Source organism: Paramacrobiotus metropolitanus, unplaced genomic scaffold, assembly GCF_019649055.1.
Source record: "Paramacrobiotus metropolitanus isolate TYO unplaced genomic scaffold, Prichtersi_v1.0 Parri_scaffold0000182, whole genome shotgun sequence".
Classification (NCBI taxonomy): Eukaryota; Metazoa; Tardigrada; class Eutardigrada; order Parachela; family Macrobiotidae; genus Paramacrobiotus; species Paramacrobiotus metropolitanus.
Window position 1 is genome coordinate 142,351 of NW_026570402.1, and position 15,705 is coordinate 158,055.

The window sequence follows — 15,705 nt, forward strand, 5'->3', positions numbered from 1 at the left end:
AGAGTACGTGTTTGGAAACGAATCACCGATCACGAAGAAAATGCATTGGTGTTTGTCATTCCCTTTTCTACTGTAGACACTGAAGATTGTGTAGTCAATTGCAACGTATTCACATAACATATTTACAACACAGGGAGATATTGTTACAAATTACAATACTATTATTGATTATTACTACGTACGACTCGGTACTGGTCCGACACTCCCGACCCGGAAATGGAGCGTGAAGTGTTACACGATTTGAATCTTGTCTTGAAGATACATGTATCGAATATCCTATTTCAGTTAAGACTAAAAATAAAATGTTTAATGCAATTCAGCCGGTAATGATCCCCAGCTTGTACATGGGCCGTTCCCTGCATTAATCTGGTTATCCGGCGGCATTATGTAAGGCCAGTGAGTGGCGGCTACTGTCTGTGACTTTTATCATGTGCATATATTGTGTAAAGCCGCAATTTGAATTAGCCTTTAATTCGCGATGTGGTTCCGGAGTTCGATGGTGTGAGAGGCGACTTCCGCGTGCGGTTTTGGAGTTTGAAGTGTGCCGGCATGGCCGGAGGTGCGCAATTGCAGCTGAGGATCTTACCTGTGGGAACAGGTCGCTCACTCCCTGCACCCTCCGCCGGTACCCGGCTTCTTCGCCCCACAAACAAGCTACTCGGATGTACCGCTCCACGCAGTTGCTCTTCCACCTCCCGGCGCGCTGGACTTCCTCCTTTGGGAGTTGTTGCTCCGCGGCTTCCGTAGCGGCTCCGATGCTGGAAGCTGTGCGTGCTCAGTCGCGCGCAATCCGGGTGATCTTTCAGCAGTAATTTCAAAAACCGGTCTACGGCTCCGCGGGTGAGATAATCCCCATTCCGGTACCGGAAGAATGGGGGGAGTATTCGGCTTTTTTTAATGCTCGAGAATTCTATTCGCTTAACAGCAGTAGTTATCTTAAATGCAGGGTGCACAGCGTTGCCGTTACTTTAACCGATACGGCATAATATGACCGTTTCTGTCATTTCGCGGCTGTTTCCAAACGCTAATTAATTTTACCATACGAGACGAAGACAATCAACACTTCGAACAGAAATTCCTTTATGAAGAATAAAGTGAACCAGGTACAACAAAAACAACGATTCCAAGCAAGAAACAAAAATGAATAAAACCGCTCTGGTCTTCCGCTTCTTGTCAACCGAGCCGGTAAAGAATAACGCGTTATGCTGCAATCCATGAGACGAATCTCACTATCAGTTACGAAATAATCATACAAAGCAATACAGTACGAATACTAAAAACACTAAGTACATTTCGCTCGACGCTGGTGTCGGCGGGGGAGTCATCACAGTTGCGCGATTTCCTTAACTTTCCAGTGTAGCCAGACTTTCCACGGCACCGTCAGATCCTCAAAATCAACCGCTACTTCCTGGCTGTCGATCTCCACCACGTGCTTTCCTCCGCGCCGCATACAGTACGTAGCCCCGCCCCGCAAGCAGTGCACCCGCTGGCCGCGCTGAAGAATATCGGTCGCACGGACGATCGTCCTCATCGATTTGAACGCATGCCCTTTTCCGCACCACTGGATAATAATATTTTGACAATCGAGTTCCATAATAAACTCGGCCGGATACCAGTCACCATCGTCGCGTGTTGCGCGAACACAGCTTCGCGGTTCTTATACGCATCCAGGTCGAAGTTGTGCTGGATGTAGCGGCGCGGCTCCGTCGAGAACGGGAGGGCCGGCTTTTCCGGAGCGTGCTTATAGAGGAACAGGTCACGCAGCTCCGTCGAAAGCAGTAAAGCACTCTACAAGCAAGTGCTTGTAATGTATGCTTAGCAACATTATAACTGTTGACTAGAAATATTATCAGACCTGCAACAGTTCATTCAGTAATAAGTCTGCCAGCCAGAAAGCTAAATAAAGCCAATAATATACAATACAGGTCTGTACTCCAGGTCAATTGCTTTAACACTACATCGTGATCGAAGGAACGGGACTATCATTATCAGCCACGGCTGAATTACCTGAACAGGGCCAACAGCGAGTTCAATGTCGTTGAGTAAAGGGAAGCGGACAAGGAAGAGCGCGGCTCCCAACATTTCGCGACGGTTGGCGGTGGACTGTTCCAGGCTGCGCTTCTCACAAGCCTCCATCGACCAACTACGAGACAAGGTGGATATGGTATTCAGAATTTCAGCGCAAACTGTACAGCATAGTTATTGATATAAGTTCAGATTTAACAGTTTAACACCGCACACAATCTGGGGTTCGACCCCGTTCAAGGCTGCATACACATCATAAGGAAAAGTCAAGTTTCAATAACTATGATTTAAAAATTTAATTTTTATTAAACGGTATAATAATTTGTCAATTTAAAAGATTAAATAATTCATTACAAATTCGCTTACTTTTCTACAGCCACGTAAACGACATTCTCATCAACAGACAAAGAGTTACGCTGGAGAATCATCAGCAGGCTGTCATGACCAATGCTGTTGAACTGCTCCGAGCGCAATATAGCGTCGGCAAATTCATCGACAATGTCCATACACTTGTCCACAATGTTGTCCAAGTCCGGGCACCAACGGTTGACCTGCAGCGAAAAGCATGTGTCGAACTTTATTCATTGTACAGTCACTACAGTGTACTGTGTTGCACATCATCCGTGGAGAACCAACATTTTCCAGCATAGTTAGGCAGTTTTCCTTAGTAACGCAGCCGATGATGCACTCGCAGCAGGCATCCACCAATAAAGGCAAACCGAACTTGTCAGCACAGTGCAGCGTTGGAAAGATGTTTGTCTCGTTGATGCCTTCCACCGAATCAGTGTAAACATAACTGAGCAGGTTGGCGAACGCGTCGGAAGGAATGTCAGGAAAGTGAATAACCAACGGACACGATTCAGCCACGCTGTTACAAATCATGCTGTAGAACACCTTGCTGCTGTTACACAAAATACTCCTGCAAAAACTGCGGTTATTTCACGTCGAAGTTCGAACCTATCGTAATTTAATTTAAAACTGATACCAATTTCGTAATTTAAAACTGATACAAATTCCTGCATCGTATTAAAATTAGGTCTCTCAGGTGATAATAAACCGGTTACTTGTGTGCAGAGAACACTTTATCTTGGCCAAATTGGCGTCCCACGACGAACTGCACATCAGTGAACTCTCCGCTGGCCAACATGTGTTTCATGCGATCTGCGAGCTCTCCAACACCGCCACGGTGTTTCGTGCTGCCAGTGATGGTTTTGATGCCGCTGGTATCCGATGTCGGATTAAGACACATGATGGAATCTGTTGCCACAGAAATTTTACCAGTTTAAACTGCGATTTCAGACGCACTTCTGGATTTCTAAGCGAACGAAATTTTCAGAATATCAGCAAAATTTTATCGAAGTGGCTATTTTACCCCAGTGTTTGTGGCAAAATAGCTTTTGGCTATTTTGCCCCAGTATGTGGGGCAAAATAGCCTTTTACTATTTTGCCCCACACTGCGCTTAAATAGCCATAAGCTATTTTGCCCCAGTATAGTCCGCAGCAGACCTGGGCAGTTATGGAAAATCGACCCACAGTCAGAGTTAAGAGTTACAGGGAGCGTGCGAGTTGCGCTAAGAGTTAAGTTATTTATGCAGGGAAACCGAATTTCGAGTTACACCGCGAGTTACGCTTAGGGTTGTTAACGGTGCGGTTTTTTACCAGTGCACCGGTGCAATTTGGAAAAATTGCGGTGCAGTTTTGAGAAAAAAATTGGTGCAGGCGGTGCGGTTTTTGAGAAAAACCACACCGGCGCACACCGGTGCGTTTGGGTAACCGCGTTGACGTACACCGGTTAACCACCGGTTAACCGAAGATATCGTAAAATTGTAATTTTAAGAAAAATTTTATGAGACGACGGTGCACACCGGATTCGCGCCTAATAAGCGCACGGGCCATGACGGGCGTAAGTCTGTAACGTACAAAATAGACCAGATGCGCATAGGCGCTTCGGGGACTTACTTACAACGTTTGTCACCCTTTACATACAGACATCGAACGCAAAACCGCGCCCGTTTACGCGTCTTGCATGTATGTATGTACGGGCTAAACTCGACCGCATGCGCACAACAGTCAGCACATACAGACTGACAGTTAATATGCGTGCTGTGCTGACATTATGCTTCTAACGATAAACTGTAGCACTACATTTCTAAAAGTTAAACAATGACATATAACCTGTTTAAAAGTACCAAAACAAGGCGCGCTAAGGTACTGCTATGCAGTATTATTTTAAGCTAAAATAAACAAAAAAATACAACAAGATATACTAAAAATACTTCTGGGTAGCCAGATCACAGCGGGAACCCGCCACACGGTCAAGAAAAACATACAATTCTCTGTCAAAATATACGGACGAAAAACCAAAAATGGGGTTGTCCAGGAGTATAAATCGTAGTCGGTTTTCCACATCCGATCAGGAATTCAAGCACAGAATGCACTGCAATCAACACCCACAGCTGGGTAGCCAGCGCGCAGGGTTCCCTGCGATACGACGGCAGTAATACATGACAAGTATACCACAAATCGTTAGAGACAGCCACAAGGATTCATGGACCTTTGGCAAGTCGGAATCAATTTGTAATACGCTAGTCAGCTGCGGTGGGATTCAAATTATTTTGAATTGAACGATAATCAGGTAGCAAGCGATCAGTATAAACAGGAGTGCATCTGGCCAAACACTATACTGCACTGTCTTATCTGGATTCCCAGAACACAGGCTTCCTGCACTATAGATGCATATCAGTTTCATATTTCTGATTTCAACAACAAACTAGAAGGCAAGAACTTAAAAACTTAAAAAAGACGGAAAACCCTGTCGTTTTACTGTTTAACCGTCGCTGTCAGCCCAAAGTATGGAGAAACGATCACGTGGTTTTGAATTTTGCTATTGGCGGTGGGCAGCCTCGATCTAACTCAGAATGCTGACCCACCAATAAAAAATCGCGGAAACACGAAGTTTGTAGTACCTGGGCGTCGCTTAGACCGTTACAAGGTACGCCCCTGTTCGTAACGGTTTTCGTCGACGCCTACCGACAGACATCGAGCAAAAAGCGACTTACATCGAAGCCCAGCCAATTGGGACTTGGTACGCCTGTTTCTCGTTTCGATGTAAGTCGCAGATGCTCTATGTAAGTCCGCGTTTTGACTCTGCGCATCTTCTGGAATATTCACTCACAAGTTATACAGTACTGTACTTGAAGCTGGCTTGAATAATTATCGGCTTGATACTGTAGCTGCTGCAACAACCGGGCTACCATAAGAAAGAAAATGTGAAGCACTGTAGCGCAAGCGTTTGACAGTTTCCACGCTCTACAATTTTTTTCGTCATTGAAATTTTTTGGAAATCCCTTTTGGATGTTTTACGTCTTTGTAACAGTTTCGCTACGACTGGATACATCCTGCTGGGGATGCTTTTAGGAAGTTTAACTTAAGCCCAAAAATTCCGGTGGGATAAAGAGGAAAGCGCAGAGCGCGTAACATTTCGCTGTTGCAGTACTGATGCGCGCTACACCGGTGTACACCGGTGCGGTGCGGTGTAAAAAATTGCGGTGCGATTTTCGATTTTCACGACACCGTCCGGTGCGGTTTTTCGCTTTACACCGATTAAGTAGGTGCGATTTCTGTAAAAAACCGCACCGAAGCCACACCGGTGTACACCGCACCGCACCGTTAACAACCCTAGTTACGCTACCATAGACAATATATACTATTTTTATGAGAGTTACGTTAGAGTTAAGTTTTCTTCTGAGCGAGTTACGCTAAAGAGTTAAGTTATAACTCAATAACTCGAAAATAACTCGCGTTAAGTTAAATAGTTAAAATTAACTGCCCAGGTCTGGTCCGCAGAATAGCCGTAAGCTAATTTGTCAAACGCTCTGTTCGAATAAATTGTGGACCCCGACTAGAAAATGTTAGGCCACTCAATTTTTCCGATGATTCCAGTGAGAAAAGCGGGAACGCAGTGAAGAAGCGCGATGTGTATTGTGGGTACAATCCCTTGCCTCCCTAATGCGACAACCCCTCCATAACGGGAAAACTGTTGAGGCGCCCAAAAGGTGTCCATTACGGTATAGGCTTATAGCAGACTAACTCTGCGTGATCAGTGCTGGAGGTGACGTTACAACAGAATCTGAATGAAGAAACCAAAAATTACTGCCAGTGCCGTTTAATGTGGTTTTCTGGAACAATGATCGGTTTGGGCGAAATTTGTTTGTGAAAGCGAAAGCTAGGAACAAATCTTTAGAATACTGATGTCGTTTATAGCGGGAGCGTACGGCGAAAGACAGAAGAACGGACGACCTTTCCTGCTGTTACACGCGGTAAAGAAGGTTCTGCGACAATTGCATTTTCATACCGCTACCGACCACGAAAACATCGTTAGAGCGACTCTTTTCTGAAATTGTTACGAAGAAGTACTCGAAATGGAATACTATATCCGGGAAGCTCTGGAATCCTTATCTGGAACCTTACCCTAAAGAATCCGACGCCATTATCCAGTCGACGTAGAAGAGACGGATCCAAAACCCGTAGCGTGTCTCCAGCTGGTTGCAGAGGAACAAATATAACGCCAGCGCCAGATGAAAGCAGAGGCAAATAAGCAAGATTGTTGTGCGACCTTTGCTCAAGCAAGGAGTGACCTTTGATGACAAATTAATGAGAATCGTACTGGTACTGGAAGTCTCCTGCATCCACGGTAGTCAACAATGGTTCTGTATCGGTAGTGGTGCCATGTCGTGGTACTGTAAACAGTAAGAACCGTAATTTTGAAGCCGGTAATAGTGCCGCAGAAAATCGTTTGATTGTCGCCTAAGAGATAGTTTTGGGTCGGCCCTGGCCGGCCTGAGTAAGAGGTGCGGCCGTCGTTTACATCGAGGCCGCGGCCAGGGCCGTCTAGCAGCACAGATATATTTCATTCCAGTTGTCATTGTACAAGCGGCTACAAAGGGTATGTTAAAGAATACACGGATATCTGCCCACAAAACGTTTATTTGTGCGAAAACAAAGAAAAACTCCTCGAAGAACAATGAATTTCAGTAAATCCCAAAAATAGTTTTTTGTTGTTCTACTTCATTTTCCACATTAAACGCCTACAGCGGGCCGCGGCCTGGACCCTGGCCTTCTCTGGGCCGAGCTCGACCTGGGCCACGGCCTCGGCCGGGCGGCCCTACAGTGTTAAGGGATAGTGTTAAAACATGTTGAAGTCATGGTATTGTTTTCGGCAAGAAAATGCATCGGAACGATGTTTCACTTTACTAAGATTCACCTAGGTAACTTTCCGTACCTTGGTGCCGTAGTTAGGGGTCCGGTTTACCGCTGTTCGTAGCGGCCGAATCCGTAGAACTTCCGGTTATTTGTTTAAATTGGGCGGTTAAAAACGGTTTCCTGCTTTCATCCGCCATTATGGGTTAAGTTAATGAATTCTGTCCACTTTACCATGTACGATTCACGTTGGATGGAATGAGGCCGGATGTGTCGCTATCGGTGAACCGGCTCCGAAGTGCGTTCCTTCTAACTCCATCTTCCAACCGCAAGTGGAGGCCTGCTTGAACTCGTTCGATCTGCTCTTGCGAGTACATTCTCGTACCTGAGGGGTTTTCGTGGCGCCAGAGCTCGTATGAGCCCGACCTGTTCCCTGGCCAAGTGTCAAATTCGACCTCTTTTTGTGGTTGAAAGAATATTTTTGCTGGGGACCAAATCTTTCCGCGCCTTCGTACCTGTTCAGTTTCATGATTTCGCTTAGCGAGTCGATGATTGATTCGTTTGTTGGCCGTCCCCGCGCCTTAAACGGCCCTTAGGCCGAATGCCCTTGCATCCGCTTGCCAAGCAAATTAAAATTTTTGGTGGTAGGAGCCGGGGTGTCGCTGCCGGTGGATTCGTCCCATAGTCCGACCGGTCTAACTTCTGACCGTCAGAGGTGGTCCGTTCGCGCTTCGTTCACTTTTCAAAGCATTATAGTCGACTTAATATTGCCGTCGATTACGGTTACGTTGATAACTCGTATGCCTGCGGTTCCCAGCCCGTAACAGTCCAAGATAGCCTCGCATCTGGCGAGCGGGAGTCCTTCGGGATGGGCCGAGGTATTCTTGTGGTTTGTTTCCATCTGACCACTCGTAGAGACCTAATTTGGTCCGAGAAGCCTCCGTGTTGAAGTATTTAGTCTCGATTTCGACGGACGCTTTCTTTGTTTTGCTCGGAGATACCATATTTGAATCTCAAATTGGACGTCTTTAAAATGGGGCACCTGTTGAAGTTCTTCGTGCGAGTCATCATCAGTGCGCCTTTGCAACGGCAATCAAAACGGAGCATCCCCCTTAGGGTTGTTAACGGTGCGGTTTTTTACCAGTGCACCGGTGCAATTTGGAAAAATTGCGGTGCAGTTTTGAGAAAAAAATTGGTGCAGGCGGTGCGGTTTTTGAGAAAAACCACACCGGCGCACACCGGTGCGTTTGGGTAACCGCGTTGACGTACACCGGTTAACCACCGGTTAACCGAAGATATCGTAAAATTGTAATTTTAAGAAAAAATTTTATGAGACGACGGTGCACCGGATTCGCGCCTAATAAGCGCACGGCCATGACGGGCGTAAGTCTGTAACGTACAAAATAGACCAGATGCGCATAGGCGCTTCGGGGACTTACCAACGTTTTTCACCCTTTACATACAGACATCGAACGCAAAAACCGCGCCCGTTTACGCGTCTTGCATGTATGTATGTACGGGCTAAACTCGACCGCATGCGCACAACAGTCAGCACATACAGACTGACAGTTAATATGCGTGCTGTGCTGACATTATGCTTCTAACGATAAACTGTAGCACTACATTTCTAAAAGTTAAACAATGACATATAACCTGTTTAAAAGTACCAAAACAAGGCGCGCTAAGGTACTGCTATGCAGTATTATTTTAGCTAAAATAAACAAAAAAATACAACAAGATATACTAAAAATACTTCTGGGTAGCCAGATCACAGCGGAACCCGCCACACGGTCAAGAAAAACATACAATTCTCTGTCAAAATATACGGACGAAAAACCAAAAATGGGGTTGTCCAGGAGTATAAATCGTAGTCGGTTTTCCACATCCGATCAGGAATTCAAGCACAGAATGCACTGCAATCAACACCCACAGCTGGGTAGCCAGCGCGCAGGGTTCCCTGCGATACGACGGCAGTAATACATGACAAGTATACCACAAATCGTTAGAGACAGCCACAAGGATTCATGGACCTTTTGGCAAGTCGGAATCAATTTGTAATACGCTAGTCAGCTGCGGTGGGATTCAAATTATTTTGAATTGAACGATAATCAGGTAGCAAGCGATCAGTATAAACAGGAGTGCATCTGGCCAAACACTATACTGCACTGTCTTATCTGGATTCCCAGAACACAGGCTTCCCTGCACTATAGATGCATATCAGTTTCATATTTCTGATTTCAACAACAAACTAGAAGGCAAGAACTTAAAAAACTTAAAAAAAGACGGAAAACCCTGTCGTTTTACTGTTTAACCGTCGCTGTCAGCCCAAAGTATGGAGAAACGATCACGTGGTTTTGAATTTTGCTATTGGCGGTGGGCAGCCTCGATCTAACTCAGAATGCTGACCCACCAATAAAAATCGCGGAAACACGAAGTTTGTAAGTACCTGGGCGTCGCTTAGACCCGTTACAAGGTACGCCCCTGTTCGTAACGGTTTTCGTCGACGCCTACCGACAGACATCGAGCAAAAAGCGACTTACATCGAAGCCCAGCCAATTGGGACTTGGTACGCCTGTTTCTCGTTTCGATGTAAGTCGCAGATGCTCTATGTAAGTCCGCGTTTTGACTCTGCGCATCTTCTGGAATACTCACAAGTTATACAGTACTGTACTTGAAGCTGGCTTGAATAATTATCGGCGATACTGTAGCTGCTGCAACAACCGGGCTACCATAAGAAAGAAAATGTGAAGCACTGTAGCGCAAGCGTTTGACAGTTTCCACGCTCTACAATTTTTTTCGTCATTGAAATTTTTGGAAATCCTTTTGGATGTTTTACGTCTTTGTAACAGTTTCGCTACGACTGGATACATCCTGCTGGGGATGCTTTTAGGAAGTTTAACCAAGCCCAAAAATTCCGGTGGGATAAAGAGGAAAGCGCAGAGCGCGTAACATTTCGCTGTTGCAGTACTGATGCGCGCTACACCGGTGTACACCGGTGCGGTGCGGTGTAAAAAATTGCGGTGCGATTTTCGATTTTCACGACACCGTCCGGTGCGGTTTTCGCTTTACACCGATTAAGTAGGTGCGATTTCTGTAAAACCGCACCGAAGCCACACCGGTGTACACCGCACCGCACCGTTAACAACCTAGTTACGCTACCATAGACAATATATACTATTTTTATGAGAGTTACGTTAGAGTTAAGTTTTCTTCTGAGCGAGTTACGCTAAAGAGTTAAGTTATAACTCAATAACTCGAAAATAACTCGCGTTAAGTTAAATAGTTAAAATTAACTGCCCAGGTCTGGTCCGCAGAATAGCCGTAAGCTAATTTGTCAAACGCTCTGTTCGAATAAATTGTGGACCCCGACTAGAAAATGTTAGGCCACTCAATTTTTCCGATGATTCCAGTGAGAAAAGCGGGAACGCAGTGAAGAAGCGCGATGTGTATTGTGGGTACAATCCCTTGCCTCCCTAATGCGACAACCCCTCCATAACGGGAAAACTGTTGAGGCGCCCAAAAGGTGTCCATTACGGTATAGGCTTATAGCAGACTAACTCTGCGTGATCAGTGCTGGAGGTGACGTTACAACAGAATCTGAATGAAGAAACCAAAATTACTGCCAGTGCCGTTTAATGTGGTTTTCTGGAACAATGATCGGTTTGGGCGAAATTTGTTTGTGAAAGCGAAAGCTAGGAACAAATCTTTAGAATACTGATGTCGTTTATAGCGGGAGCGTACGGCGAAAGACAGAAGAACGGACGACCTTTCCTGCTGTTACACGCGGTAAAGAAGGTTCTGCGACAATTGCATTTTCATACCGCTACCGACCACGAAAACATCGTTAGAGCGACTCTTTTCTGAAATTGTTACGAAGAAGTACTCGAAATGGAATACTATATCCGGGAAGCTCTGGAATCCTTATCTGGAACCTTACCTAAAGAATCCGACGCCATTATCCAGTCGACGTAGAAGAGACGGATCCAAAACCCGTAGCGTGTCTCCAGCTGGTTGCAGAGGAACAAATATAACGCCAGCGCCAGATGAAAGCAGAGGCAAATAAGCAAGATTGTTGTGCGACCTTTGCTCAAGCAAGGAGTGACCTTTGATGACAAATTAATGAGAATCGTACTGGTACTGGAAGTCTCCTGCATCCACGGTAGTCAACAATGGTTCTGTATCGGTAGTGGTGCCATGTCGTGGTACTGTAAACAGTAAGAACCGTAATTTTGAAGCCGGTAATAGTGCCGCAGAAAATCGTTTGATTGTCGCCTAAGAGATAGTTTTGGGTCGGCCCTGGCCGGCCCGAGCAAGAGGGTGCGGCCGTCGTTTACACATCCGAGGCCGCGGCCAGGGCCGTCTAGCAGCACAGATATATTTCATTCCCAGTTGTCATTGTACAAGCGGCTACAAAGGGTATGTTAAAGAATACACGGATATCTGCCCACAAAACGTTTATTTGTGCGAAAACAAAGAAAAACTCCTCGAAGAACAATGAATTTCAGTAAATCCCAAAAATAGTTTTTTGTTGTTCTACTTCATTTTCCACATTAAACGCCTACAGCGGGCCGCGGCCCGGACCCTGGCCCTTCTCTCTGGGCCGAGCTCGACCCGGGCCACGGCCCTCGGCCGGGCGGCCCTACAGTGTTAAGGGATAGTGTTAAAACATGTTGAAGTCATGGTATTGTTTTCGGCAAGAAAATGCATCGGAACGATGTTTCACTTTACTAAGATTCACCTAGGTAACTTTCCGTACCTTGGTGCCGTAGTTAGGGGTCCGGTTTACCGCTGTTCGTAGCGGCCGAATCCGTAGAACTTCCGGTTATTTGTTTAAATTGGGCGGTTAAAAACGGTTTCCTGCTTTCATCCGCCATTATGGGTTAAGTTAATGAATTCTGTCCACTTTACCATGTACGATTCACGTTGGATGGAATGAGGCCGGATGTGTCGCTATCGGTGAACCGGCTCCGAAGTGCGTTCCTTCTAACTCCATCTTCCAACCGCAAGTGGAGGCCTGCTTGAACTCGTTCGATCTGCTCTTGCGAGTACATTCTCGTACCTGAGGGGTTTTCGTGGCGCCAGAGCTCGTATGAGCCCGACCTGTTCCCTGGCCAAGTGTCAAATTCGACCTCTTTTGTGGTTGAAAGAATATTTTTGCTGGGGACCAAATCTTTCCGCGCCTTCGTACCTGTTCAGTTTCATGATTTCGCTTAGCGAGTCGATGATTGATTCGTTTGTTGGCCGTCCCCGCGCCTTAAACGGCCCTTAGGCCGAATGCCCTTGCATCCGCTTGCCAAGCAAATTAAAATTTTTGGTGGTAGGAGCCGGGGTGTCGCTGCCGGTGGATTCGTCCCATAGTCCGACCGGTCTAACTTCTGACCGTCAGAGGTGGTCCGTTCGCGCTTCGTTCACTTTTCAAAGCATTATAGTCGACTTAATATTGCCGTCGATTACGGTTACGTTGATAACTCGTATGCCTGCGGTTCCCAGCCCGTAACAGTCCAAGATAGCCTCGCATCTGGCGAGCGGGAGTCCTTCGGGATGGGCCGAGGTATTCTTGTGGTTTGTTTCCATCTGACCACTCGTAGAGACCTAATTTGGTCCGAGAAGCCTCCGTGTTGAAGTATTTAGTCTCGATTTCGACGGACGCTTTCTTTGTTTTGCTCGGAGATACCATATTTGAATCTCAAATTGGACGTCTTTAAAATGGGGCACCTGTTGAAGTTCTTCGTGCGAGTCATCATCAGTGCGCCTTTGCAACGGCAATCAAAACGGAGCATCCCCCTTATAGCAGGAAACACTTGGTCTGTACTCGATTGTGATCTCTCCCTTGCAGCGCTGATGCCACCAAGTTACAGCCGGTGGTTGATGCCGGTTCTGGTGGACTCACAGCGCATAAAGTTCTCCAGGGCTCCGTGATCCGTCCTTACGGAGACGGGTTCCGTAGTTAACGAAGCGTTTCAATTTTTGGTCTATCTAGACTGCGCCTAGACATTACCATTTGTTGCCTGCGTATTTTTGTCAGCTACCTGGACACTCGGCTGGCATATGCCGGGTGTTTTTCTCTTGAGACAACACCGCGCCTAGTCCGACTGCACTTGCATCAAATTAAATTACGGTTTCTTGATCGGGTCGAAGTTTTCCAACCGGAGCCTAGGTCTGGGCCTTCTTGGTCTCACTGAATTTTTCGGTGCGCTCATCGCTCCAGTTAGTTCGGATGGAACTAGTTTTCCGTAGGAGCTTGTACATCTTTAATGTATTCTGGACGTAGTTTGGAATGAATTTCCTATGTCGGTTACTCAACCCGAGCAACGACCGCAATTAACGTTTGGTTCACTGGGCTGATGTTGCGCAATAGAAGCTACTTCGTTATCGTCTGTCTGAACTCGAGCCTTACTGCGAACGTGTCCGAGGAAATTTAGCATGTCTTTCTCGACCTTACATATACTTCAAGGGTTTTATAGAGTACCGAACGAACTGCTAGATCAGTGTGCCGGGTTGGGATATTACGAAAAAGGATGTGTCTCCGGCCGGTGATACGCAGATGGCGTTGGGGTTATTTAGAGTCGCTTCCAATAGGATTGTTTTCAGTCTCTCTGGAATCTTTACTCGTACGAGATCATTCGTATCTTACTGGAGTACATCCGGGATACGTGTCAGGAGTAAATCCGCAACGTGTCAGGAGTAAATCCGTTCCCGGCACGGCACATCCGGGAACGGCACAGCCGCTACCAACGGCACAGCCGCTACCAACGGCACAGCCGCTACCAACGGCACAGCCGCTACCAACGGCACAGCCGCTACCAACGGCACAGCCGCTACCAACGGCACAGCCGCTACCAACTGGCGCTAGTTTAAGCTTCACAGGGTCACCCCGGCCACCCGGCGCTAAGAATCGGGGGCGCTTCGCGTCCCGCCTACACAAATTGGTCCGGCCTCGGCGCAATGCCAGAAATACGGCGCCGTAGTAATTGACGGAAGAACAGTCGCGCTATTGAAGCGACCGAACGACCGAACGGGCAGCAAACCCCAGGAAAATCCGGGAGATGCCGCGCCGAGTTGATATCGAAAGTTCATCCTGTTAGATGTGCCGCAATCATTCACCACGTCGATCAGGTTCCCCGTGTTAGCCTGTTCCTTCCGTCTTCTAGACCCATCGCTCAGGATGGGTTTGTACGGCTACGACGTTCGACCCTCAAGCCTCCTATCTGTTCCAGTCTCTTTCGACTGCCCGCCCGGCTTCGGTAGGCTCCTTCGGTGGGTTTCTCTGCCTTGCCGCAACGGTAGTCCGGGGTGCCGTGTCGTTCAACCCCACCGACCCAAGGGGCCGCGCAGTAACACTCCGCAGCGCAGGGCAGGAAACGAGTCTCCAAGCCGGCCACTCGTTTCTCAAGATGTTTCGTCCGGTGTATCGTTGTTACTCGTTCCTGTTCTAGGTTGACGTATTTCAAAAATACATCTGACTGCTCCTTAGAAGCTTTGACCTCGGTCGACTCCACCAGAGAAATTTGTTGAGCTTTTTGTTATACGCGTCCGTTTCTTTGTTGCCATCCTCGAAGTTGTCGCTGTAGCATCTCTATCGCTTCGGTTCTTTTGCTGCACTCATGCATAAGGTAGACGCTCTCGGTCGCGAAACTGTCCACCCGTTTTTGGAGTCGGTCGGTGGCTTCTGCCGTGATCGCATTCTCCCTCTTCAGGATGGTAACAGTCGCAAGGTTGCCTTCTTCCGGTCGATCTTGTTCCGGGTGGCTGCTAACTGGACTACCAGATGGGCCGATTGTCTGTTTATCGTGCCAACGGTGATCCCGTCCGGCGGCCCGCTAAGGTTCTGGAACTCCTATCCTTCCGGCGTCTGCAATACCGGTTCGTTCGGGTCGGGTCGAGCCGGGTCGAGTTCTGTCCGCGTTTGGTGTCGATTCCGGGCTGCCGTCTACTAGAGACACTGAAACAATTCCGGCTCGAACACTGTCAACCGGCGACGGCATGGTTGACTCGCCCGTCAAGCGGTCGACTGAGCCCTTGGTCGAACTCTGCCGAGTGACCATTGGTCTCAGCTGGTCCGCTCCATCCGGGCAGGGTGATCTGGCTGCCGTGCCGGGTTACGGTCCACCCTCTGCGGTTTCCGCTACCCGTTCACCGGAGTGTGCGTTCACTGGCTCGGTTTGGTCCGCAGTGTCCACCGGGACGCCGGGTTGCCGAGCGGGCGTGTGTGATGCTCGCTTCTTCAGCGGGCTGCTTCTTCAGCGGGCTGTCCATGCGTGTCCGGAGGGTGTTCCCTCCGTTTTGTTAGGTGCGGTCCGACTAAAGTGTCAGCTGGCTACAGACGTGCGTAGCCGTCCAAAACGACCGGCGGTCGTCTGCGACGACCGGTCTTTTTGCACGGTTACAGACGCACACTATGCAAATGTCACAATGAATGACTAATATCTGTCTTGTGTTAGTTCGCTATGGCGGACAAAATTATTTTTTTTATAAAATCTC

General features: G+C 47.5%; 1 protein-coding gene across 1 annotated transcript; it reads right to left on the bottom strand.

Annotated features, from left to right (window-relative positions):
* Window positions 1-1,324: 1,324 nt before the first annotated feature.
* On the bottom strand, window positions 1,325-3,317 carry LOC129600546 (BTB/POZ domain-containing protein 6-like). The gene is made up of 6 exons (XM_055499101.1): window positions 3,090-3,317; window positions 2,662-2,944; window positions 2,392-2,576; window positions 2,008-2,143; window positions 1,621-1,788; window positions 1,325-1,561 (listed from the first exon to the last, which is right to left on the bottom strand). The coding sequence occupies exons 1-6, from the start codon at window positions 3,272-3,274 to the stop codon at window positions 1,325-1,327; spliced, it is 1,194 nt and encodes a 397-aa protein (XP_055355076.1). The 5' UTR covers window positions 3,275-3,317.
* Between the last annotated feature and the right edge of the window lie 12,388 nt (window positions 3,318-15,705).

Coding starts and splice junctions, on each gene's coding strand:
- LOC129600546 (XM_055499101.1), bottom strand. CDS start 3,274: ATGTGTCTTAATCCGACATCGGATACCAGCGGCATCAAAACCATCACT. Junction 2,945..3,089: donor AAAGTGTTCTCTGCACACAA/GTAACCGGTTTA, acceptor CAGTTTTTGCAG/GAGTATTTTGTGTAACAGCA. Junction 2,577..2,661: donor GCCTAACTATGCTGGAAAAT/GTTGGTTCTCCA, acceptor TTTTCGCTGCAG/GTCAACCGTTGGTGCCCGGA.